The sequence below is a fragment of the Protopterus annectens genome, chromosome 2.part1 (assembly GCF_019279795.1).
Source record: "Protopterus annectens isolate FY-2018-M chromosome 2.part1, PAN1.0, whole genome shotgun sequence".
NCBI classification, from domain to species: domain Eukaryota; kingdom Metazoa; phylum Chordata; order Ceratodontiformes; family Protopteridae; genus Protopterus; species Protopterus annectens.
This window is the reverse complement of record NC_056729.1, coordinates 1110235199-1110260557: the sequence shown is the minus strand read 5'-3', so window position 1 is coordinate 1110260557 and position 25359 is coordinate 1110235199. Positions and strand designations below refer to the sequence as shown.

Here is a 25359-nt window from a genome sequence, read left to right as displayed (position 1 = left end):
CTCTGCAAGGCCGTGGAACGCATTATCATTGACCTTATAAACAAGGACATTGGCAATCTCCAAATGCTTGACCCCACACAGTTTGGTTTTGTCAAAGGGAGATCATGCCTGTTGAACTTAGTCGACTTCTTTGAAATAGTCACCAAAGCCATGGATGAGGTTAAGACGGTGCACACTGCCTACCTTGACGTAACCAAAGCCTTTGAAACTATTCCCCACTCAGGTATAATAGATAAACTCAACAAAGTAGGGGAAGCCACCTCTAGTAGTAGACCCGTAACGAGCAGTGTACCCCAAGGCCCCAAGGATCGGTCTTGGGGCCTCTACTGTTTGGGATATACTTTTCTGAGGTGCATGCCAAAACCAGTGATCTGTGGCTGACCAAGTTTGCAGATGGCTGCAAGCTGGGCACTGTCTTAAATTCCCCTAGTGATGTGAACATCCTCCAAGAGGGCTTTACCCAAACTAATGACTCATGCCGGAAGCATGGCCTCAAACTGAATGCCAAGAAATGCATCGTTGTCCCGTTTGGGGAAAATGTCATTCACACTAATTATCACATTAATAACAACGAACTAAGCATGCAATCAGTCATGAGGGACTTGGGCACCCAGGTTGATAGTAACCTGACTTTTGACCACCATGTTGCCTCCATTGTTCGGAAGGCTTTCTACATGGCCTACCTCATAAATAAGGGTATTTCATCCAGGAGCAAGGAGATCATAACATCCCTGTACTCCTCCCTAATCAGACCCATTATCGAGTACAATACCCCCTTCGGCATGTACCTTGCCAAGCACATGCAGCAGTTGGAGAGACCACAGAGGTTTCTGACCAGGAAAATCCAGGGTCTCAAACACCTATCCTATACAGATAGGCTAAAAGCCCTGTACTTCTACTCAGTCTCTTACAGACTGCTCAGAGGTGACCTGAGTTTGACATACAAGGCCATTTCAGACCCAGCCTTGATGGAGTTGCTGCATATCTGTAAGACAAACTCCACTTGTGCAACCCACATGCAAGGCCTTAAACTGGTCTGTGACATTAATAGAACTTGTTGGTGGAATAGATTTGTGTCCCAAAGACTCCCCCATCTGTGGAATAGACTCCCTCTCCATGTCAAGCAGAGTACCTCTCTAGCCCTCTTTTAAGAGGAACCTGGATGACTGGATGGGAAACAGAAAATATACCCCTGGGATCCCACCTGTGTCCCTGCTGGAGAGTGGAAACAGGTGCTGACTCTGAAGGAAGATGGGTGAAATTCTTGGCTAGGCTTATAAGGGCCTCTGGGCCAATAGCTTAGTATCATCCTATGAACCTAAGAACCTACCTTCATATAAGTATAAATATCAGTGGCAGTAGTTGAACATTTTATCCCTTTCTCTGACATAAAAGGTTCTGAGAAGTATGCATGCACCATAATTTTCAAATCTGAGTTTTGCTAACAATTTCAACCCACATCCTTCAAATCTGGAAGAATTCAGTATTTGGAAGAAAACCCCATTCCACAGAACTAAAGGCCTTATTTATGTCAAATAGTACTAGTAGCACTGATTTTCCTTTGCATCGTTTACAGCCATTTCCATCTACTTTAGCAACAATCACCAACATTCAGTCAAAGAACTCCAATTCACAAAACTTAATTGCTGTTATCCTTTCAGCCACTAAAGCATCCATTTTGCTTGCTGGGAGAGAATATTTCCAGTATTTTTGTGTGTTTCTTCATTAATACTGTCTGAAGTTTGCAAGTTTCTCCTTTATTTCTTTTGACATAACCATTAAAGTAGTTTTGTGCTCACTCACTGAATTATATTTTAACACTTTTGCCAGCAAACCCACTGCATTATCTTCAATTCTTTTTAGAACTCATTGGGAAAAGAGTGTTTAATGTTTTGCCATCCTGGAGTTAAATCAAAGGTATTTTAATCTGTTCTTTTGTATTGATTTTTTCCCTAGAACTTTGCTGACATCATTTGAGGATAACCATAATTTTCCTTAATTTCTTCCTTAAGTTAGCCATCATTTTCCTTAATTTCTTCCTTAAGTTATTTTTCAGTCTTTTCTGTCTGTCTACTCATATTTTTTTTAAAAAATCATCAGGGACCTTTCCTAAATATTTACCTTTGTAGACTTATTTCCTATTTTAACTTCATTGAAAATCTCTATAGTAGTAGTAAGTTGTAACATTTTGGATTGCTGATCAACATCACTGCACCTGTTTCATCCATTTTCCCCTAGATGCCAGGTTCCCCTATTAGAACATATAATCCCACTATAAGTAGCATTTGCTGGACTCATGATATTTTTTCGCTACTTCACATGGTCAGTTATTTTGCTGCAGTAGTCATTTTAAGACTGTCATTATATGTTAAGGTTGTCCTGGGTGCCATTCATTATTATTACAATTACTCATCAAGAATGTTTTATTAAGATTTCATGACCGTGATGTAATTTCTGTGCTTCTATTTTTTAAGGCTGTTGCACGAATTAACATGTTATCAAAGTAGTTTATGGAATAACAGGCAATCTCTGTAATTGGAATTTGTGGTTCGGTGCTTCTAAGTAGTCAGCTGATCGCGAGTGTGATAACTGGCTTGTTGTGGTGACTTTGGGTTGAACAATTATGAGTTCTCAGAGAATTGCGTTTCCTTTTGCCGGTAACGCTTCCCGCATTCTCAAAAGCACAAGAATACAACGGTGTTTAAAAATGACAAATACGATGCAACTAACACTCTAAAGAAACTCAATACTAAAGTTCATGATGGAGTTTGTCAACGGTGTAAGGACATACTGGAATGGAAAATTAAATATAATAAGTACAAGCTGCTTACAAAGCCTAAGAAATGTGTGAAATGCTTTCAGAAGACTGTGAAAGAGGCGTATCATGTCTTGTGCAAACCCTGTGCCCTTAAATTAGGATTCTGTGCAAAATGTGGAAAGAGTGAGCAAATTGTTATTTCTTTGAATGAAAACAATCCTGAAGAGCATCTTGCTGAAGGCAGAAGTAATGTAGGTAACACTAACAAAAGAAGTAGGAAAGATGAAGGTGATCAATATGACTCTGACAGTAACTCGTACTTCTGCAGTGATGAGGATGAAGATGATAAAAGCAAGGATTCTGAATGTGAAGTGAAAGAAAGTAAAGTCCATTACTCACAGAAATCAAATACACCTTCACCATGCAACACGTCAGCACAAAGACCATCAAAATCTCAACAGAGAAATGCCATACCAGCAGAAAAGAACAAAGTGCAAGAACTACCAGATGTTGCTGCTGTAACATTGCAGTCTGACACAGACCTGTGTAAAGTGTAGCCCATTTCAAATAAGTAAAAAAGACCGGCATTATGGTCATATTAGCAAAACATCTTCCAGTTGAGAGAGAATTTTTTTTTTTAAATTGTTCAAAAGAATATGTTACAGAACTTAATCTAGGAGGAAAAAAATAGTCAAGCAATAAGTAAGCAAAGTACCACAGGGGCAGTATTCATGCAAGCACATGGGATAGGGCTTGACAAATATAGGTGTGTGTGTGTGTGTGTGTGTTTATATAAACATAGTCCTGCCTTTCTAATTTACATTGTCCAATAAAAAAATACTAGGTTTTCCACAGAGAATGTGCTTTTTTTCCTTTAATGGCTTTCTCTGTTCGCATCTTTTTTAAGAATGTCACTCTTTTTTTTTTGGAAATCTTAAGAGCATCAGTACTGGCTTACTCTATTCTGGTAGTATTTACTTTTACAGAAGTTACAGAGCTTCAGCTACAGAAATGCCTAAAGCATTTAATTCACCTTCTTTATCCAGGTTTTGTACAACAGTCACTCGTTTTATTTGTGTTACTTGGTGAAAATAGATTAATACTATGTTTCATATCTGTTTAGTGCTACACAGTAATGATAATTAAAAAAATATAATATGGTTTTGCAACATAAATGTGATAAATACAGTAGTTGTATTAGTTTAACTCATGATAATATCCATGCATAAAGAACTCATCCATGCTAATGTTACTTCTATATCATTCTCAGATGATTTAAACCTATTTATTAATTTAACCTTGTACTACTGTTCTCAACCACTAAACATGTAAATATGCTTTACATCCTTCTCCAAGCTGCCGTTTAACTTTTGTTTAGTTTTTGCTATTTTGTATGTAAATTTTTTTTAGTTTTTCTGTTTCCACTATGTATTGTACTTCATATTATGGAGCTTGTACTATTTATTATTGGAGCTTTTCTCCCCGGGCCTCCACTGAAAACGGGCTCTTTTGAGCCCAGTGGACCTCCCCGGTCATCAAACTTGAAATAAATGAAATAAATAAATAAAAATAAATAAAATTTCATTGCAACGATCATATTTTCTGAATCTGTCTGTTAACAGAATTGTTTGTGACAAGTTGTTCTATAACATTTTTACCTTAAATATTTTTTCTTTCTAGAAGTAGATAAATCTATCCATCCATAACTCCATTTTTCCCATTTTATATGTGGAGTCAGGGTGCCATCTCAACAGTGACCATCATGTAGAGTCCGTGTTTACACTGCTAGGAGGCTAGCCCTTCTGTGGTTGTCTACAGACAGATCATCAGAGTGCTGAATATGAATATATGGCAGTGAATTTATTAAAGGCAAAAACTTGCATGTTCAAATGCTTTTATCATCCTGTTTCACTGAGAGAATTTCTACAAGGCTGGCAATCTTTTGAGAGTTAAAAAGATGTCAGATAAGGAAAAAAAAATTAGTGGTAGCCAAGTCCAAAACATACGCGCCCTTTTTCAGTTCTACTAACAAAACACCATTGTGGGATTTTGCTTAAGGGACTCCTAAGATAGATTTCAAATGTGTCCAAAAATTGATCATCTATTGTGTCTCACCCATTTGTAAGAATTAAGCTGACAGTACCAAAAAAGCACCTTCAGCAAAGCCACAAACTATATTTCTTGCACAGAAACAATTCATTTCCACTTATCTCAGTTTCACCTATTAAAAGATTCCTTGTTCTGATTCCACAAACACCTTTGAAGGCTTGATGTTATTTATCAGTACCTTTGACACCACAAACAGCTATTATTTTACAGATATCGACTATTGAATGCATGTGCTTTTTTCAATGGAGAATATTTTAATAGTTCCTAAGAGCTGCAAATATAGAGATTGTGTCCTTCAGGAAGGTTTTAGAGCTATGTATGCATGCCATATGAACATCTTTACCAGGGGCAGTGTTAACCACACATTTGTTGCTAACTGTGATATAACACACAATGTAAAAGAAAGATACCACCCTTTCTAGTCTCCTCAGATGGAAAAGATGAATTTTATATGAGCCATATTTATTCTCCTGTGCGTCAAAATCGAAACAGTAATATTTCATCTTAGTCCTGTAGTTTTCCTGACTATCTTCCTCTTGCAGACAGTTCCCTTCCCCACCCTGACCATCTTCTATACATTTCAGGCAATCTTTTTCTATATTTTCCCTCTGAAAACAAGATCACATCAGACTCCTGGTTGCTAGAAATTATCCAGAACTGATACAAGTGTGAAAGGAAGAAACCTAGGGACTCCTTTACACCTATAAAATCCCTTTTGTCATTTCTCATGTTATCTCTTGTCTCAGACTCTCCACAAAGGAATTCAAGCATTTTCCTAATGCTTAAAAAGAAGGGAATTTTGGGACTTGTACTAGACCTGTTTTTCTATAACCTTTACATAAAATTTCCAAAATTTAAGTTGTTTATATTACTTGGAGCTTTTCTCCAAAGGCCTCTGCTGAAAAAAGGCTTTAGCTCAGTCAGGCACTCCAGGTCAACACATGTAAAATAAATAAATTCAGAATGATCACACTCCAATTTCTGTTTTCCCTGGTAACCCCTCTGTGCTTTGGTGACACTGGACCTAAAAGTCACCCATTATCACACGACCATTCACAGAAACTTCAAATGCTTTTGTAAGGCTTTCTGCTTCTGGTCATATTTTCAAGAGCTTTTCAATCTAAAGGCCATAGGATAGTAACTCATGCAAATATTCTAAAACCAGACAGCAAGTGGCCCTAAATGGGTGCTAGTTATATTGTTGGTACCAACTAGAAAACCTTTTCCATTTGTTAATGTATGATTTTGTAGTAGCAGGCTTTCTTACCTCCATTAGTACCTGCTGAGCATCTTTAGTAAACTAGTGCCTAAAGGAAATTAAGACCCTGTCATCCAGGAAATCATTTGAAGTTGATTGGGGTTAGGGTGTATCAAACAGCCCTGTTCTTGTGTGAGTAGGTCCATTCTGTGAGAAAGCTTGTGGTAATTGTCCCTGGCCATTTCCAAAAGAAGGAAAAAACACCATTGTCTGGACCATAATGGAGTCACCAGAGTTACTTTGATAGATTCCTTTTGAATCTTCAGAAGTACCCTAGATATCAGTGGAAAGGGTGGAAAAACAGAAAACCTTATGTCTATCTCTCTATCTTCTTGTCCGGATTCAGAATCTTGAATCTGTTAAGGAAAAGAGGTATCCCTTTTTCTTTTACAAGAAGATGGTTTGTAAGAAGGATCAGTAGCCTGAAGTAAACCCTGAACCAGACGTAGTAAATTACTCTTGTCCAGAGGAATTTGAGGAGGAGTAGATGCATATTTAGTTTTCTGGTTTTTTTTTTTTTGTTCAGGAAAATTCTGTTTTTTTTTTTTTTTTGGACAGGAAAAGGGCCAAACGGTCTTATTAACAGCAGCAGCTTCTCTAAGGATGGGCACAACATTCTGACAAAAATGGGAAGCCCTCCCTCTTCTGTCTCCCCACATCCAAGACCAACAAGTCTGGCTGTTTCTTGCCTACTGAGGAGACCCCAACAGCCCAAGAGGATGCGACTAACCCCCAGTTCATAGTGGTTGCAGCTGCTACACCATAGAGATTCGGTGTAAAAGAGTTGTCTGAGGTACAACTAATTGCCAAAAGCAGAGTCAGCAACCTGCAGTTGAAGCAAATTACTAGCCTGCTGTGGTAGCAAAGGGAGTTTAACTTTTTGTTTTTGTGACTGGAAGAGGGACTGATCATGAGACTGACAATTTGTTCCACAGTCACGCTATAAACGGTGCTTCTTCCCACGGGAAAACAAGCAGCCAAAGCAGGTAAAAATTTAAAGTCGCTTTTTTCACAGAAAAAAACTGTAAAAAGCACTTTAAAACAACAATTTATCCACAGAAAAAGTGTTGTTGAATACATCAAACAAGTTTTAAACTGAAAGGAAAAAAAGAGTGCTCTTATTTAAAAGTACAACACAGTCTCATGACAGACCTTTAAAATACAAACTCCCAAGTTTTTAAATAACTTTCCTGAGCAGGAAAGTGTTATCAAACAAAGCAGTTTTTTTTTTAATGGAGGGTTTTTTTTCCCTAAAAGGAACTTGTCTACCCAGCAAAGGAAAAGCACAAGCTGACTGTCTATCCTTGAAAGACTTACAGGAGCGGACTCTTCAGAGGCAGGAAAACTCTGCAGGGCTTGGTTTCCAAACTTGTGTTTTTAGTCAGCTCAGCTCAAGCTGACTGATGGTTTGGTCACATGGAAGGTGCGCTGAAGCTTTGGAGGCTGGCTGCCTGTTATATCATTGGCAAGATATATTCTATATAGCTAAGGCTACTGCATCACTGATCATTCATACATTTACTGTTATAGTAAGGTTACCTACACAACTGTACTTATAGGTTCATAGGATGATGCTAGGCTATTGGCCGGGAGGACCTTATAAGCCTAGCCAATAATTTTGCCTATGTTTCCACAAAGTCAGCACCTATTTCCTCTGTCCAGCAGGGACACAGGTGGGATCCCAGGGGTGTATTTTCCATTTCCCATCCAATTGTCCAGGTTTCCCTAAAAGAAAGCTAGAGAGGTACTGTGCTTAACATGGTGAGGGAGTCTATTCCACACTTACTGCATTATCTATGTAAATTATTGAATCATGTCTTTTTTACTCTTCTTGAAAAATTCACCTTTCAGCCTTTTCTGCATGTTTGGCCTTAGAGCTCCCCTTTCTTCCTTATTATAGCTTAAACATTTTTGAAAGGGGTTTTGCATAATCCGTCCTCCATGAATGCAGGTAACTCCTCCCTGCAATCATGACTACCTTTTAGAAGAGCTCACTTTACTACCCTTCAAATCAGCTCATCAGGCTTGTTGGAAATTCTTGACTTTGAAAACTATTTTGCTTGCTTCTCTGACATTGGTTTGATGGGTATCCAAGTTGCAAGCTTTAGTGGTGATAGAACTCTTTCTCATATTTCATTGAGACAGACTAACTTTAAGAATTAATGTATACTTTATAGGTCCATAGGTTCATAGGTTGGTACTAGGCCCTAGGGCCTATACAAGCCTAGCCATAACAATTCCCTGGATATTTCTTCCCATATTATTTACTTCCCTGGACCCCTGTCTAGCAGGGCGACTGACATAATCCTCGGGGTGAATTTCCTATCTCCCATCCAATCATCAAAGTTCCTTTTAAGCGGGCCAAGGAGGCGCTCTGCTTGACATGTATAGGCAGTCTATTCCAGGGTATGGGGAGTCTCTGGGTCAGGAACCTATCCCTACGGCATGTTTTGTTCATTGTGATGACAAGGTTGAGGGATTGGGATTTCTTTAAGTGGAGCATGTCCAACAGCTCAGGGTTTGACATGGCCTTGTATGTTAAGCAGAGATTGCCTCTGTGTAGACGATATGCCACAGAGTATAGCTGGAGTTTTTTTAGATGGTCAGCATATGGCATCTGCTTTAGGCCTGTGATTCTTTTAGTGAGATATTTCTGTGGCCTTTCCAGCTGTTGCAGATGTCTTGTGAGGTACATACCAAACTGGGCATTATACTCTATAATGGGTCTAATGAGGGATGAGTACAGTGGGACAATGACCTCCTTTTTTCTGGATGAAAAGCCCTTAGTGATGAGGTGTGCCACATAGAAGGATTTCCTGACTGTTGTGGCGATGTGGTTATCGAAAGTGAGATCACTGTCCATCTGTGTCCCTAAGTCTGTCATCACACTTTCGATGTTTAGCGTCCTGCCACCTATGTGGTAATTCATGGGTACATGTTTTTTTCCAAAGGGGATAACTATACATTTCTTGGCATTAAGCTTGAGCCCATGGCTCTGCCACCAGGCATCTGTTTCTGTAAGGCCTTTTTGTAGAATATCCACATCATTTGGGGATTCAATAATGGCTCCCAGTTTGCACTCATCTGCAAACTTTGTTAGCCAGAGTCCCTTAGTGTTGGCCTGTACTTCAGAGAAGTAGATGCCAAACAAGAGTGGTCCCAGGACTGAACCCTGAGGTACTCCACTTGTCACTTGTCTGGAGCTGGATTTGGAGTTGGCTACTTTTACAGTCTGGGTTCTGTCAGTAAACCATTTGGCAACTCATCAAGTGACGTAGGGATTTATGCCCAGCTTAGTAAGTTTATCTATGATTCCAGAGTGGGGGATGGTGTCCAAGGCCTTGGCGAGGACCAGAAAGGCTGTGTGGACCACCTTACCCTTGTCCACAGCTCTGGAGACTGATTCAAAGAATTCAGTCAGATTCAGGAGACAAGATCGGCCCTTCACAAACCCAAACTGGGTGGGGTCCAGTGTTTCAAGGTTGCCAGTGTCTTTGTTTATAAGTTCCATGATAATGCGTTCCATGCCCTTGCAGATCAGGCTTGTCAGACTGATGGGACAGTAGTTCCCGGGATCCAAGGCGGATCCTCCCTTGTGGAGCGGGATAACTGTAGCTGTGCACCACTCAGTGGTATCTTAGGCCTTCCTCTTTTCCTGTTACCTGGCAGCTTCATCCTTAGCATCTTTTTCCTAATATACTCTGCATCCCTCCTCAGCACATGTCCAAACCAACATAATCTTGCCTCTCTGGCTTTGTCTCCAAACCTTCCAACCTGGGCTGACCCTCTAATATACTTATTCCTAATCCTGTCCATCCTCATCACACCCAGTGCAAATCTTAACATCTTCAACTCTGCCACATCAAGCTCTGACTCCTGCCTTTTTGTCAATGCCACTGTCTCCAACCCATATAACATAGCTGGTCTCACTACCCTCTTGTAGACCTTCCCTTTCACTCTTACTGGTACTCGTCTGTCACAAATCACTCCTGACACACCCACTCCATCCTGCCTGTACTCTCTTCTTCACCTCTCTTCCACACTCACCATTACTCTGAGCTGTTGATCCCAAGTATTTAAACTCATCCACCTTCACCACCTCTACTCCCTGCATTCTCACCATTCCTCTATCCTCCCTCTCATTCACACACATATATTCTGTCTTAGTCCTGCTGCCCTTCATTCCTCTTCTCTCTCTAGAGCATATCTCCACCTCCTCCTCACTACAGATCACAATGTCATCTGCAAACATCATAGTCCACGGGGACTCCTGTCTGATCTCGTCTGTCAACCTGTCCATCACCATTGCAAATAAGAAAGGGCTCAGAGCTGATCCTTGATGTAATCCCACCTCCACCTTAAACGCATCCATCACTCCCACCGCAGACCTCAGTGCTGTCACACTACCCTTGTACATATCCTGTACCACTCTTACATATTTCTTTGACACTCCTGACTTCCTCATACAATACCACAACTCCTCTCTAGGCACCCTGTCATATGCTTTCTCTAAATCCAAAAAGACACAATGCAACTCCCTAGTGACCTTCTCTGTACTTCTCCATCAACACTCTCAGAGCAAACATCACATCTGTAGTGCTCTTTCCTAGCATGAAACCATATTGCTGATCACTAATCATCACCTCCCTTCTTAACCTAGCTTCCTGTACTCTTTCCCATAACTCCATGCTGTGACTGATCAATTTAATCCCTCTGTAGTTACTACAGCTTTGCACATCATCCTTATTCTTAAAAATCGGTACCAAAACACTTTTTCTCCATTCCTCAGGCATCCTCTCACTTTCCAGGATTTCATTAAACAATCTAATTAAAAACTCCACTGCCATTTCACCTAAACACCTTCATGCTTCCACAGGTATGTCATCTGGACCAACAGCCTTTCCGTTCTTCATCCTCTTCATAGCTATCTTTACTTCCTCCTTGCTAATCCACTGCATTTCATGATTCACTATCCGCACATCATCCAACCTTCTCTCCCTCTCATTCTCTTCATTCATCAGCCCCTCAAAGTACTCTTTCCATATGCTCAACACACACTCCTCGCTTGTGAGTATGTTTCCCTCATTATCCTTTATCACCCTTACCTGCTGCACATCTTTACTAGCTCGGTCCCTCAGTCTAGCCAACAGGTCCTTTTCTCCCTCCGTAGTGTCCAACCTTTTATACAACTCTTCATACGCCTTATCCTTCGCCACCTCTCTCTTTGCCATGCACCTCATCTCCTTATACTCCTGTCTACTTTCTTCATCTCTCTGACAATCCCACTTCTTCTTCACCCACCTCTTTCACTGTATACTCTCCTGTACTTCCTCATTCCACCACCATGTCTCCTTGTCCTCCTTCCTCTTTCCACAAAAGCAATAAAATAAATAACTAAATACAACTGTGATGCATTGCTCACCAACCTTTATTTTATATAACATTTGTTTACCATGATAGTCTGAATGGGTTAGAGAACCTATTTTCAGCTGAGGTCTGGGGAGAAAAGTTCCACACATAGAAATGCATACAGTACAGATATATTAAAGTTGTTACATATGTAAAGTATAATAGAATATATATTAGTGACAGGAACAAAATGAGAAGGATTAAAATCTAATGTAAATCTACAGGATAGTTAAGGTACTCAGAAATGATATGCTGATAATTTGATAGCACATATTACAAAGAGTTTTATTGAAACTGAATTGTAGTTTATATACCACTTTTCAAAATGTGGCCCTGCCCCAGACAGTATGTGTTTCTAAAGACCATACCATATTAGTACTGCTAATAATGCAAAGTAGTTTGCTCTGCCATTTCAATTATATACCTGGCTAATGGATGGCTGCAATCACTAAGTCAGTATAACAAAAAATAATTAAAAAAAAAAAAAGCAAGCTTAAAAGGTACTTTGTTACATGGTTGATGCATGTCTGGATATAGTTTTGTCATTTTCTTTAATGGTTGGTGTTAAGGAAATTAACATTACAAGTTATCAAAACCATTTTAAAATGGGTAGGAAAATGAGATCATTTAATTATCTGGTGCATTACTGAACTGCAAAACATTATAACCTCCTAAGCACCTTATTTTCTTCACAGTGTTGCAGGAAACTAGAAAGATAGTTTATAAAAGAGTGTCTTTGAGGGGTTAAATTAAAACTTTTTCTCAATTTCTGTTTTTGCAACTGGAGCAATATTTGGATGAACTGCAAGTATGAACTGCAGAATAGAGTAAAATATAACAGATAAACTCGTTAGTCTTTATTTTTCATTACACCTGGAACCCCATTGTTAATATGTTATAGTTTGCAACAGCTATGTTTCTAAATGATATATTTTCCATATATTCAGATTTAGTCAGATTTGCAACAGCTATGTTTCTAAATGATATATTTTCCATATATTCAGATTCCTTCCAGTTCCATTACTTATTTTTTAATAATGTGGTACAATTGCTCTCTTTCAGGTATGCACTAGGGGATGTTCGCCGGCCACTATATGAAACTGCAGTATTGGTAGATGACATAGTGCACACTCAGGTGATTAATATGGTAAGAACATTCAAGACTGAATATAATTTGCATTTTAAATCATAACTGAAAGTTTACATTACTGTGGATTTTCAGGCCTAAGTTAGAGAAGCTTTAGAGTAGTTTTGATGCACTACTTTTTGTCTGGATGATCACTCTTTAAAAAATTGTTCCTAAAGCGTCTTTCCTTTAATAGCATCATGCATTTTAGTGAAGTAATTGTGTGTTATATCTTGGAGAAAAATTACTGGTCCCCAAAGTTTGCTACATCTTATACAAAATGCTCTCTGTGGGAATTTGAAAATGCACTTTTTTTGGTTTCCTCTTGTATTTATTATAAATCTGTATACTGTACCCTAAGGTGATTTATGTCCATTTTCTCTGTTCAGTGAAAAACAATATAAATTGCAAGATGTCAGCTTTCAGAAGTAGAGATTTGCATTACGTGAAGTGATAGACTGTGAGCCATTAAGGATGGGGTATTATGTAGTGAATGTGTTGATCTTTATACATGTGGATCACTGTTGCAGTCATAAATTCAGGGAACTCCACTGCAGGCTGAGGGACAATATCTGGCTAGATTTTGAGATCTGAGCACCCTTCTGCCTGGGCCCAGGCTGATCTTGCCTTACCTAAGACATATTCACATACCTTGGTATTATAGTGACTTCTGCCAGTACTATCTTTAGTTCTTTCTTACCAAGTTCATTGATGTGTATTGGGCCATACGATACAGAGCATCTCTTCTTAAGTCTGTCATTTTACGCTTCGACTGAAAAACAGAGCAGATGAGTATCCCATTGGGGACCCTTCTACCTCTGTTTTCCATAGTCTTTGTTATTTGGGCTGGCAGTGAAAAGTTTACATCGATGTCTGTGAGGTGCATCTAGCATGGAGGTGTTGGGCATAGCAGTGCCTGCTAAACTAATTTGTTGTGCTTGTAGAGTTCAAATACAAATCCCTTATAAAGACATTCAAGATCATATATCTCTATTTAGGTTAGATCTTGATGTCAGCAATTGCAGTGTTTGTCAGGAGATTCAGACCGAAGATTATTGGAGTCATATGTAAGACTTTTCTCACCTAGCTGCGTAAAAATAAACTAATGGTCATTTTAGATAAGTCCTCCATGTCGTCAGACTCACATGCTAGCTACATGGACTCCTTTTAAAAAAGGATAAGCATACAGATAAGACAAGTGGGACCAAGGGACCAAATTACTTCTTTCATGTTCCTAGGTTCGATGGCGGGAGCTCTGTGGAAGCATTTGGCAAGCTGCTGGCTCTGGTATCTGTTACAAGCAAGACATCTGGCTATGCACTTTTGGAAGCCACCATGCCTTCAGCCCCTAGCATGTCCTGCTGGACCAAGCAATTACCAAAGAATGTGACTGAATCTGAACCAGATGACTGCTCAGGATCCCTAATTGATTATTACCATATTAAGGCAATCTCCTGTAGATGATAGTCTATGGCATTGAGGAGCAGTGGCTCCTCTCTCAAGGTTTCCAACTCTCTAATGGCTGCCATGGTCAGAAGATCTCTGAGGTCTGTACAGAAGTGGAACTGCCAATTGCTAGAATGTCAGTCCCTGGCCTGTCCCATCCTCCCATGCTCCCTCCCAAGACCAAGCAAATCTGCTTAATTATGTGTTGCAGAGGGATGGAGCCCCAACCCAGGTGATCTTGATTCAGTTAGAGGCCACATCACTAGAGGAGCCAGGCTCTAGAAGGAGAGTAATGAAGGAACATGTTTTTCTCACCTCTCCTGGAGTCAGAGGGTTTAGTGCACTCAGCAGCACACATGGTAGGCATAATTTTATTAGTGGAGACAGAGGAAGCCACCTGCGATGCTTCAGCATTGGTGTTTGGGGATACTTGATGGCAGCATTCCTTGTAGCAGAGTAGGAATGTCCATTGCAGGACTCTTCGGCTCAGCAGAGTATAGGCAGGAATGTAGGGTTGCAAAAATAATCAAAACACTTGAACCACACCGGATGACCATAAATGATGGCCTGTCTCTGCCAACACTTGCCATTGCTGAAGAGGAAGCACATGAGCCAATTTGCTGACAGAGGCTGACGACTTACAGGTAATTGGGCCAAATTAGTAAAAAAAAAAGAAGTCCTTGAGCAAGCTTAACTTTTTTTCTGCAGGGTCTAAAACCTGATCCAGTTCAGCCATCTTTGTCTGTCCTAAAGAAAAAATGGACTAGGATTCTTCAGATATGGAGGAACTGGATTGCAAATCATTTCTCCCCCTACTGTGACAGAAAGAGCAAGGACAGTCTTGCCACAACACCCCCAGATAACTTCTGTGGGGTTACCCTTTACTTAAGAAAACATTTCTTGTGTCGGAAACACTAGGCCTCAGCCTGCCAAAAAAGAGTCATGGAACTTCTAAAGCTGGACCCACCCAGACCAGTAGGTCTCCTGGATGTTTTTAATACTGCCTTTCTGGATCCAATCTCCCAAACTTTCCCCACCCCCAAGAGTTCTGTTTTCGAAGAATACAAGGCCCTCATACGTACATAGGTAGTTACTATGTATGCAGTCCAAGAGAGCATTAAGAAGTCTAGCCCAAATTCCCAATCACCCCAAAGCACTGTATGATCGCAATAGAAAATGATGGCTGAGGGAATCGAATCATGCACCTCAAGAAGTAACTCGTTGACATCTCATAATCATCTACAAAATCTGCTCTCCTTCAAATATGAACTTCATTACAGCTAGGTTAGCATGCCCTGAAATGTGGACATAATGCTGCAGATGCAGTATCCAGAGCTACTGCATCACAGACAGCAATCAAGAAACATTTTTGACTGTACTGAAGACCCAGTCCCTGTCTGAGGTTGTGTAAGTGCAACTCCTCAGTGCACCCCTTCAGAAGAACTTGTTCTATGGACTCTTATTCTTTTGTGCTGTAGAAAATGGAGCAGGCGAAGAGGTCCATGGAGACAATAAAACATCTATCCCTTGTTTCCCTCTCCAAAAATAATTTAGAGAATGGGCAAACTGTACATCTGCACCTTGAATGGAGAATGAACGTTCTGCAGCAAGGTATTAATATACAAGTAATGTTAACTGAAAAACAAGTCTGCAGCTTAACGGCAGCATATCAAGCGGCCGTGGAGCTTGGACAGAAAAAACTAATGGCTGACATTACCTTATACTCGCTAAGCAGCAGTTTTTCTGTTTACCGAGTGTAAAAAAAATAAACAGAAAAAAAAATTGTGTGTGTGTTTTTTTGTTTCTCTCTGCGTGTTTGAGTGAATGTGTGTATGAAAGCAGAGGAGACTGTGTGTGTGTGTGTGTGAGAGAGCGATCAAGAGAGAGAGTAAGAACGGTCTTGTTTGCATAGCTCTTAACTGTCCACATCTTTAGAGACCATCCAGAGTTTTGTCTCATAGTTTTTTTCTGTTCTTCATAAAATTTGTGGTTTTCTGAAGTCTTGTGGCAAATCAGTGTGGAGTGAATTCACTAAATTAGTGATGACGAACTTATTACATGTGTGTCAAAGGCGACATGCCACCTTTCACCAACACACGTTACCAAAGAAATCGAATGAACAAAAATACAAAAAATATGTGATCCTGCACTTATTTATTAAAATTCAGCAACATAAAAGTAATTAATTGATGTTAATCAAATCAAATGCAATGTGTGCCATATTTCTTTTTCAGTTCAATTCAAAATTACTGTTCAAAGTAGGTAATTTTTTGGTGTGCTATTTTAAGCCCAGTTATCAGTGTGCATATCCTTTTCTCTATTGTAAGTCACTGATTTTTCTTTTACTTTTATAATACATAGCAGCATACAATTGGACTGTATTTTCTTAAATAAATTTATATGTAAAGAATTGTTTCTCGTTTGTTCAGTGGAGGGGGAGGGGTGACACGCCACCGGAGTCAAGACAGGCATTCTCTGAATTTTTGGTACACTGAGCCCAAACAATTTGCCATCACTGCACTAAGTAATGATAGGCATTTAAGTTTCAGGCTTTATGGCTTTCAGAAAGTACATTGTAATGCAAAATCTTTTATTCTGACAGCTTTCTAAGTTTATAAGTGAAATATTTACAATTCGTCCTTATTTTTGGGGCTCTGTCTCCCCATTATTTTTGGCTTTGGCCCGATTTCATGTGCTAAGGGGTTGAGAGGTATGGCTTTGATCAGAATCAGAATATCCTAGACATAGTAAGACTTTGCTGAGCTTAATTCTGGTGGCTGCCTAAAAAGCAATTACTAGAAAATGGAAATCAAAGTCTAAACCAACTTTACTAGAAGTAGTGAATATAGAAAAAGGGATCTTTAGAAAAGGGTAGGAGCAAATTACATAAAAAAGTGGAATTGTGGAAACAATGCATACAGAATAGTATTTTGGAGGAAGAATGAGGTTTGAGGGAAGGCAGGAATTAAAAGAGCTATGTAATGTTTCACTGACAATGACCGGATAGATTATAAGTGATGTATAATATTTGCATCTGAAAATGTCAGTAGGGTTTGTTTTCATTTATATAAATGTATGATTGGCTATGTCATAAGTGATAATTTAATAAAGATATTTCTTATTTTAAAAAACAAAATCTGATGCGAAAGAGACTTCCAAGATGGATGCACACTGATCAGGAGATTGATTAGAGATCCTCCAGTGTGAAAACATAAACTTTGGAAAACAGTCAGCAAAAGTCATTTATTTGGGTAAAATTCAGTTACTTGTTAGTCTCTACACTGCCTGGAGGTTAGTGTCACATTGTCAGCCTAGCTATGTGGAATTTTAAATAGTTATGTCATTTGTGAATACCAGCATGATGCAATTGCTTGTGTTACCACTATATTAGAACTGTATGTTATGTGTGTATCAAATAGCTGGTACAAAAGTATGTATTGAACAGGATTTGTACAGTACTGAGCTTCAAATGTATCCACAGTGTACCCTACTGGCACATAGAAGATTAACTTGCAAAACCTAGGAATAGTTGAGGTTGTTACTTTATAGCTGGGCCATAAACAAAAGATGTCATCTCTCAGTTTCAGTGCAGTAGGAGATGCAATGTCTAGAACTGGAAGTTTTTTTGTATTGTCTTTACATGTGGAGGAATGCAAATTATTTTACAACTTCTACCATTTGACAAAAGATCTAAGAAGAGCCTTGTTTATGTGTTTTCACAGAGAGATGCTAAATGTTGGTAGTTTCTGACACTGAGGGTTTAGCTTGGGAACTAAAGTCAGGTGACAAAAAGTGGTGTTATCCAAGCTAACCCAGCAGTAATATTTGATATTAATTTAAGAACTCTCTGAGAGAGAGAGAGAGAGACAGAGAGAGAGAGGGAGAGAGAGGGCATTGTGTATCTTGTCTTTGACCTAGAAACATTCACTCACCATATCTGCCTGCATGTTGTTCTGTAAGTAAGTTTTTAGGGCATAGTAACTCTTTTAGATTCAGATAGGAATATAGTAAAGTATAGCTGAGATGTCTTCTTTATTTATTTGAGACTGTCTTGCAATGTTGTTTTAAATATTTCCTGTGATTTTGAACTCTGGTGTAATTGATTACTTACTGAGTATTGTTTTGTCCTTTTATTATTTATTATTAAATATATTAAACCTTTCAATTGTGGCTGGTCTGTTTAGAGATATTTAAGTGCTTAGAGTACTTGCATATCTATTTGATGGCACTGTACAGGCCACTCCTAATAACCTGGCACTTGGTCAAACTACCATTTGGATTAATAGTAACATTACACAGTAGGATTGGACACCCTTTGGTGAGGGCCTTAAAGTAGCTGATAAGGGGTTGTGATGGCAGTGGTAACTACCTTATAGTCTCGGCAGAAGAGGGCATAGCTAGTAACGTGTCAGCCTTTCCCAGGTGTGTGCATGTGTGTAAAACAAATCTCCAAGAGTGTATGTTTGTGTCAGCTACTTGGGCAGGGACACGAAGCACAGGTTGGACAGAGACAGTGTTAGAGAACTTGGCTTGGAACCCTGGCTAAGATCTTACCTCTGTAGCTGTGCCAGTGGGGAGTCTTATTGGGGATCTGGAGAAAGAGGAAGAAACCAGCCCCAGACTGACTGTGGTCTCTGTGTGCTCTTAAGGGAAAGTGCACTTTACTGTGCGTGTACTTGTCATCCTAGTGTGCATGTCCCCCATTGTTGCCAATGGTGAGGATTGAGGCTCCTTGATTACTGGGACAGTGCTGGGGCATCACAGTTAGCAAAGAAGAAATCTGGAGAAAACAACTGAAAATCAACTAGAAAAGAAGGAAAACAAATCTGATGAAGAAACAGCCTTGGAGCTATTCAGCAAAAAGCAGTTCAGGTTTCAGCCTTAGTACAGGAGGTGGCTTTCAGTAATTTAGAGGAAAAATAAATGCATTCATAGGTGTTTACAATAAGTGATTCACAGGAGAACTATGCAGTCAAATGACACAATGCTGGAAGGAATACAAGAAGCCTTTTTGTAGCTGTTCAGATGAGATGGTAAAATACAGAAATCAGTGGCTAAATACAAGGCATTTCAAGAAGAAAAGTTTCAAAAATGAGTAGAGCTACAGAAAGAGAGCACACACACACACACAACACCTGAGATTTTGAGTTGTACAAGGGAAACTGGAAGGAACAGATTGCCTTAATTTTATGAGTGCAGCTAAGCAACCAGAGTAATATTTCACAGCAGGATTTGTTAATTGAAAAGGCACATTGTGTATATTCTCCAAATTTAGCCAAGATAAAAAGCTCAGATAAAGTCTCCAAATTTAGCCAAGATAAAAAGCCCAGATAAAGTCATACGAGCAAAAGGAAGTCCTGATGAAACAGTGCTAGAAGAGTTAAGTATTATTAGGTAGGGCCACCAGGAAATTCATGGAAAATGATTCTCTGTACAACAGCAGAAGAGGAACAGGTTTATCCCTGCAGTCAGAGGATGTTGAAAGGCAGATATAAGATTCAAGTTGCTATGTCCAGCTTTCTTTATAATATCTTTTCAGAAGGAGCAAATATTTTCTTGGATGCAGAACAGGTAAAGGAGAAAACAAGTTCTCCCAGAAAAAAAAAAACTGTGAGCCAGTACATCAGAGGGGGATTCTGCTCCACTTTTAGCTGACAGCAGCACAGCCCATAGCCTGAACTTGTCAGTAAAATCTTTTTCAGTGTTCCAAAGGAAAATGATTGAGCAGGAGGAAAAAATATAGTAGCTGACTAGAAAAAAATGATTGAGCAGGAGGAAAAAATATAGTAGCTGACTAGAAAAAAACAAAACAAAACTGGAGTACCTTGGACTTGAACCAGAGACTGGTGTTAGATGTTCAAGATGAAGAATAGGGCCAGCAGGAATCTGAAAGTAGGAGATAAGTGGATAATCCGTTAAGTGGTATTTCCATAAGATGTAGTTTGGGCATGAGAACTGTGATTCTGAAAGAAGTGGAAAAAATGGAAGTTTGTGGATTGTGTTAAACTGTTGAGAGGACTCTAAAATGTAATTCTTACTTTGTCATTAATGTCTAGAAGGATACTCTAAGAAATGAAGACATAGCTAAGTATTTTATTTATTGGTAATATATGTGTAAAAGTTTCTTGAGGTCAGTTGCATTTTGCACTGTAAATTCGTTTTGTACAGTATACAAAGGTATTTTAAATGTGAGGTGGAGGGAGTCGTATCTGCTGTTAATGTCAGTAATGTTAAAGTAGGAATGCTTTTTTCTGACTGAAATGTACTAGGGATTTATACTGTTACAAGTTAACAATGTAAACATCTTTCTTCAAAAGTCTGTCAATGGTGTAAAAGCAATAAATTACTTATAAATCACAAAAATGCATTTCAGCATAGAGTATCTATAATCCTAAAGATTGACATTAATGACCTATAAGGTAACAGCATCCAGAATGCATATGAAGTCAAATATCTGATACTTGTGCCTAACCATCTGTCGCTTCTGTAAAGCATACTGACAGCAATATAAACAAAGTACTAGCTCAACTTATCAGTAAACAAAATACACTTATTTCTAAACTGGTGTACTGCTTACTTCTGCTGGTACTACATCCTTCATGCAACACCTACAAATTACAAGTAGCAGAAAATAACATTTTCCGATTTACCCTTCTAGCAGACTCATGTATCCACCACGGTGACCTAATAGATAGCATCATATGGCTGCCTGCAACAGAAAGGGACATTTTGCTTTCCAGTTGCCTTCTCTGTAAAGTTAGGAGAAGAAAGACAACCTTGTGGATTTGTGGTAATAAGGGTTATTGCCTGTGAAGGAGGATTACATTGGCGTGTATGTATCTTCCACCTAAAATTACTATTTATGAGCATAAGAGAATTATGGGATAGGTAATTAGTGTCCAGCAGGGGATATTATTCATGGGTAGAGTATCTGATATGCAATAGTGAAGTTGTATCAAAGGATAGGTCAACATAACCAGCATTTTTAATCCTTTTTGTTTTATCAGTTTATAACGGTTTAAACTGAGAATGCAATTTGCTGGAGGGTGGTATCCATGCCTAGGCAGTACTTTAGATTGGTTTTATAATAAAGAAAAATAACTGTAGTGTAAAAGTGAGAGATTAAGGCATAATTTTTTTTAAAAATGGACATGATTTTGCTTTTCTATTACAGTTTACTGCACTTATCTTTACATTTTTGGACATGATTTTTCTTTTTCACTACAGTTTACTGAACTTTTGTTTACATTTTTTTATTAGATTTGGTATCTTTTATTAGATGTAATTAAATCATAGCTGTTAAGTCTTTAGAACTAAGTAAAACATGTTTGGCAAGGCAGTGTTCTAGACCACACTTCCAATAGTGATCCATCCCCCACCGATGGCACTAACCCTGAGGATGGACATATCTTGAACAACACCCTCTCTCTGAACATTTGAAATAAGTGCATCTTGTTACAAGCTTTAACACATTATCCAAGCAGTGCTTATCTGCCTGTAAAGTATTTGCAAATAGAGATATCTTTAGACAAGAAGCAGCTTTGAGAGCCCTGCTTTCATTTTTAACCACCTTTCTCTTGTGTGATACTGCAAAGGATCTTTCCACCACTATAATCTTTTGGAGAATATGGTGCTTCAACAAGGACACTGCTGTTTTTTTCCTGTAAGCCATTAGTTTTTAGACTGGTAAGGTTTTTCACTGAGGTTTTGTATAATGAAACACAAGCAAACTCTGATCCAGATCCCTAATGATATTTCTGCTTTTTTAAACATCTTATTTAAATCATTATAATTTAAGCTGTAACACGACTTTACATGCATTAATAGAAAAAAAATAAACCGTAATAACAGTTTTTTCTGCCATGCTATATGCTTATTTTTGCAGGTCTCATTCGTGCCTGCATTATAGAAATTGCTCATTTCCCTGCCTTCTGTTAAATCTCACTCCTCCTCTTCCTGAATTTCCATGTATTCTTCCTACAAATTCAACTTATATGCATAAAATTGTCTCCATGTTCTAAAGATATCACCTCCAGTTTTTTTTTTATTTAATTTACAATGTCAAAAAATGTGTTAAATTTGGTATAGACTTTGATTTCAGTTTTCTTGTTATTGTAGTTTTGGCTGCCAATAGCGCTAGACTTAGAAGGACCTTACTATGTCTAGGGAAAGCAGATCATATAACCCAGCTACAGAAAGTAATTTCATTGGGTGCAATAATTTGTTCCTACAAAATTTACATCAAAGTACTTTATAGGGATTTTTTTTTAATATATCATCTCATTATTTCCCCACAAACATGTTCCCACTTAATTCCCTCTTCCTTGTCAAATCTCCAACATTTGCTATATACCTGAGGAAAATTTCTCTGAAGTTTACTTTGGGTATAACATATATATATATAGATATTTCCATGCTAACATGCTAAACCTTCTGCACTTTGTTTTAGACTAGGCAGCCTTAGAGATTTCCTTGTGTTGTTCCTTTGTAAATTGCCTTTCCATTTTCTTTTCCCAATCTTTTCTAACCTCCTCTGATTCATATATTTATTGTGCAGTATTTTATACATCCTACTAATTGTCTTTTTTATCAGTAGCGTCTGTTGTACACTCATCTAGAAATTCTGCCAGAGCTGGTCTTTCATTGCCCTATCCCTCTGCATGTACTCTATTATCGATCCCTGATCAGGAATACAGTCTCTAAACTTAAGTCCAAACTGCTGCTTAGTCTCATCCTTTCTGTCCCAAACCTATTTGCTGTTAGTGCCTTAGTCCCTTTGCTGATTTTCTTCAGTAAATCAAAGCCCCCTCTTGTCTATTTTCTATACCTTTATTTGCATACTTCCCTATTAGTAAACTCCACTTTCTTTATTCTTACCCATACTTCATTCTTATATTACTCTCTGCTAATGAATGAGTATAGTATTATGTATGGTGATGGTTATTCTCCTTAAGAACTTGCATTGACTAACTTGGTCTCTTGCTGTCTCAGACCCCTCCCCTATCCCTTTTCATCATCATCCTTTTCCACAAACGTTTTACTTATATTATGCTTGTTTATAGGTTTTTAGTAGGCAAGCAGTCTCAAAGACCATTAATGAGCCTAGCCCAAATTCCCACTTGCCCCAAAGCACTGACTGGTAAAGTGTCTTGTTTAAGTCCACACAGTAGGCTATTGAAGGTTGAGGGAACTGAGCCCTGTAACCCTGGAAGTAACTCATAGTCTTAATCCTGGGCACCAACTGTATATGAACCTCATCTGTATAGTTGTAAAGTACCCACTAAAATCAGGGAACCCTAAACACCTACGCCACCTTATTCTAAGGGGCAAATCAATGTATTCCGCTCAACTGTTAATCTATTCCCATCCCAAATAAATTCTTTGAACTTCTTTTATCTGCAGCTTCCTTTCTGGTTAACAAAAGTGCATCTGACCTACACTAAAGGGACTATAACAACATTTTCAATGCTTGTATCATACTATCTATATCCATAATGAGAAGCGTCCCTTTACTTAATTTTTGTGCTAGATTTTGTTTATCCTTGGCTGCAATAACAGAGTCCTTTCTAATTCATGCACCTAAATACTTCATCTTATGTTCCTAAAAGTGTGGGTATTGCTAATTGAATTTGCATGTCTGTATACAATTTACAGCTATGCAGCTTATTTTATCTTCATTTATTTTGTGTCCAGAAAAGACCTGAAACTGTTTCAAAATGTTCCACAACACCAAAATGTCCTTTTCTGAATTTCTCAAGTACATAGTAATATCATCTGCAAATATAACTAACTTTTCTTGATTACCAAACCAATTGTATCACTGAATGTGTGAATCCCTTAACTTTGTTGGCTAATAAAGCAAACGGCAAAGGGGAAAGAAGGCATCCCTGTCAGATTTTATATTTAAACATATGTTGTCAGAGAGGAACCCTGTCACCTCAATTCTCGTTGTTGACCATTTATCTATCCTGCTTGTTAGCTCTATATTTCTGTCAAAGAATTCAAATGCTGTCATCATCCTACATATAAAATCCCAACTGATGCTATTAAATGCTTTCTCTATATCAAGAACCACCAGCAGTAGTAACATGTTCTTACATTTTGATCCCGCAATAATTGTATTAATGTTGCCAAACATTTGCTTCCCCATCCAAAAAAAACCACACTGATCCATGTATATATATATATATATATATATATATATATATATATATATATGTATGTCTGTCCACTTTTACATCTTGAAAGCACATAATCTTGAAATTCAAAATACTAAAGTCAAAATCTTGAACATTCAAAATAATGAAAACTCAAAATACTGAATTTCATAATATTGAAAAAAACTACAGGATACTAACACTTACTATACTCCAGCAGAAGTACATAGAGAAACAAATAAAAGACAAAGCATATTAGTTTACTCCAACTATTATGGCAATAATATCAAAATGTCCTTTTCATTTATGATATTTCACATATCAACTCTGAGATCGCACTTTACTACACTAAGATGAGTTATGTTGTTGTATAGCAAATTAAACATGACAAAGGTTATAACAGGCAGTCATGAAGCACATTATCATATTTGGGCAGCGCAGTGGTGCAGCAGTTAACGCTGTTGCCTCACAGCAAGAGGCTCTCCGGTTCGATTCTCGACTGGGGTGCCTTCTGTGTGGAGTTTGCATGTTCTCCCTGCGTTCGCGTGGGTTTCCTCCAGGTACTCCGGTTTCCTACCTCATTCTAAAGACATGCTTCTGGAGCATTTTTCCCTGGGCCTCTGCTGAAAACAGGATCTGTGGAACCTAGTCGGACTTTCCCGGTCAACAAATGTTAAATAAATAAATAAATAAACATTTCTGCAAGATGAAAAGCCCAAAACCATGAATACCCAAATGGCAATCTTTTTCTCAGGTTAAGTAAACACTTACCTAATGTGCCCTTTTCTCCACTGTAGTGCAATCTCTGAGTTGGTATATATATATATATATATATATATATATATATATATATATATATATATATATATATAGTTAGGGGGTAGGTTTTATTTACAAAGGTCTGTGTTTTGTTTAAGATTGGGTAAGTGTTTGCTAACTCTTGTGAAAAATTCACAGTTTGGGTATTCAAGGTTTCGTGATTTTCATCTCGCGAAAATGAGTTTTAATTATATGGGATTTCGAGGTTTAGAAGTAAAACCATATATATATATATATAAAATTTCATAACACCTTTGCCATTCTCTTAGCTAATATA

General features: G+C 38.4%; 1 protein-coding gene across 2 annotated transcripts in view; it reads left to right on the top strand.

Moving 5' to 3' along the window:
* The window catches only part of SUPT3H (SPT3 homolog, SAGA and STAGA complex component), a 3063171-nt gene that overhangs the window by 1118128 nt on the left and 1919684 nt on the right, over window positions 1-25359 (top strand). For both annotated transcript variants that reach the window (XM_044062653.1, XM_044062652.1), the window contains exon 2: window positions 12597-12681. In XM_044062653.1, coding sequence (XP_043918588.1) covers window positions 12597-12681 — 85 coding nt within the window. The remainder of the gene's footprint in view (window positions 1-12596; window positions 12682-25359) is intronic.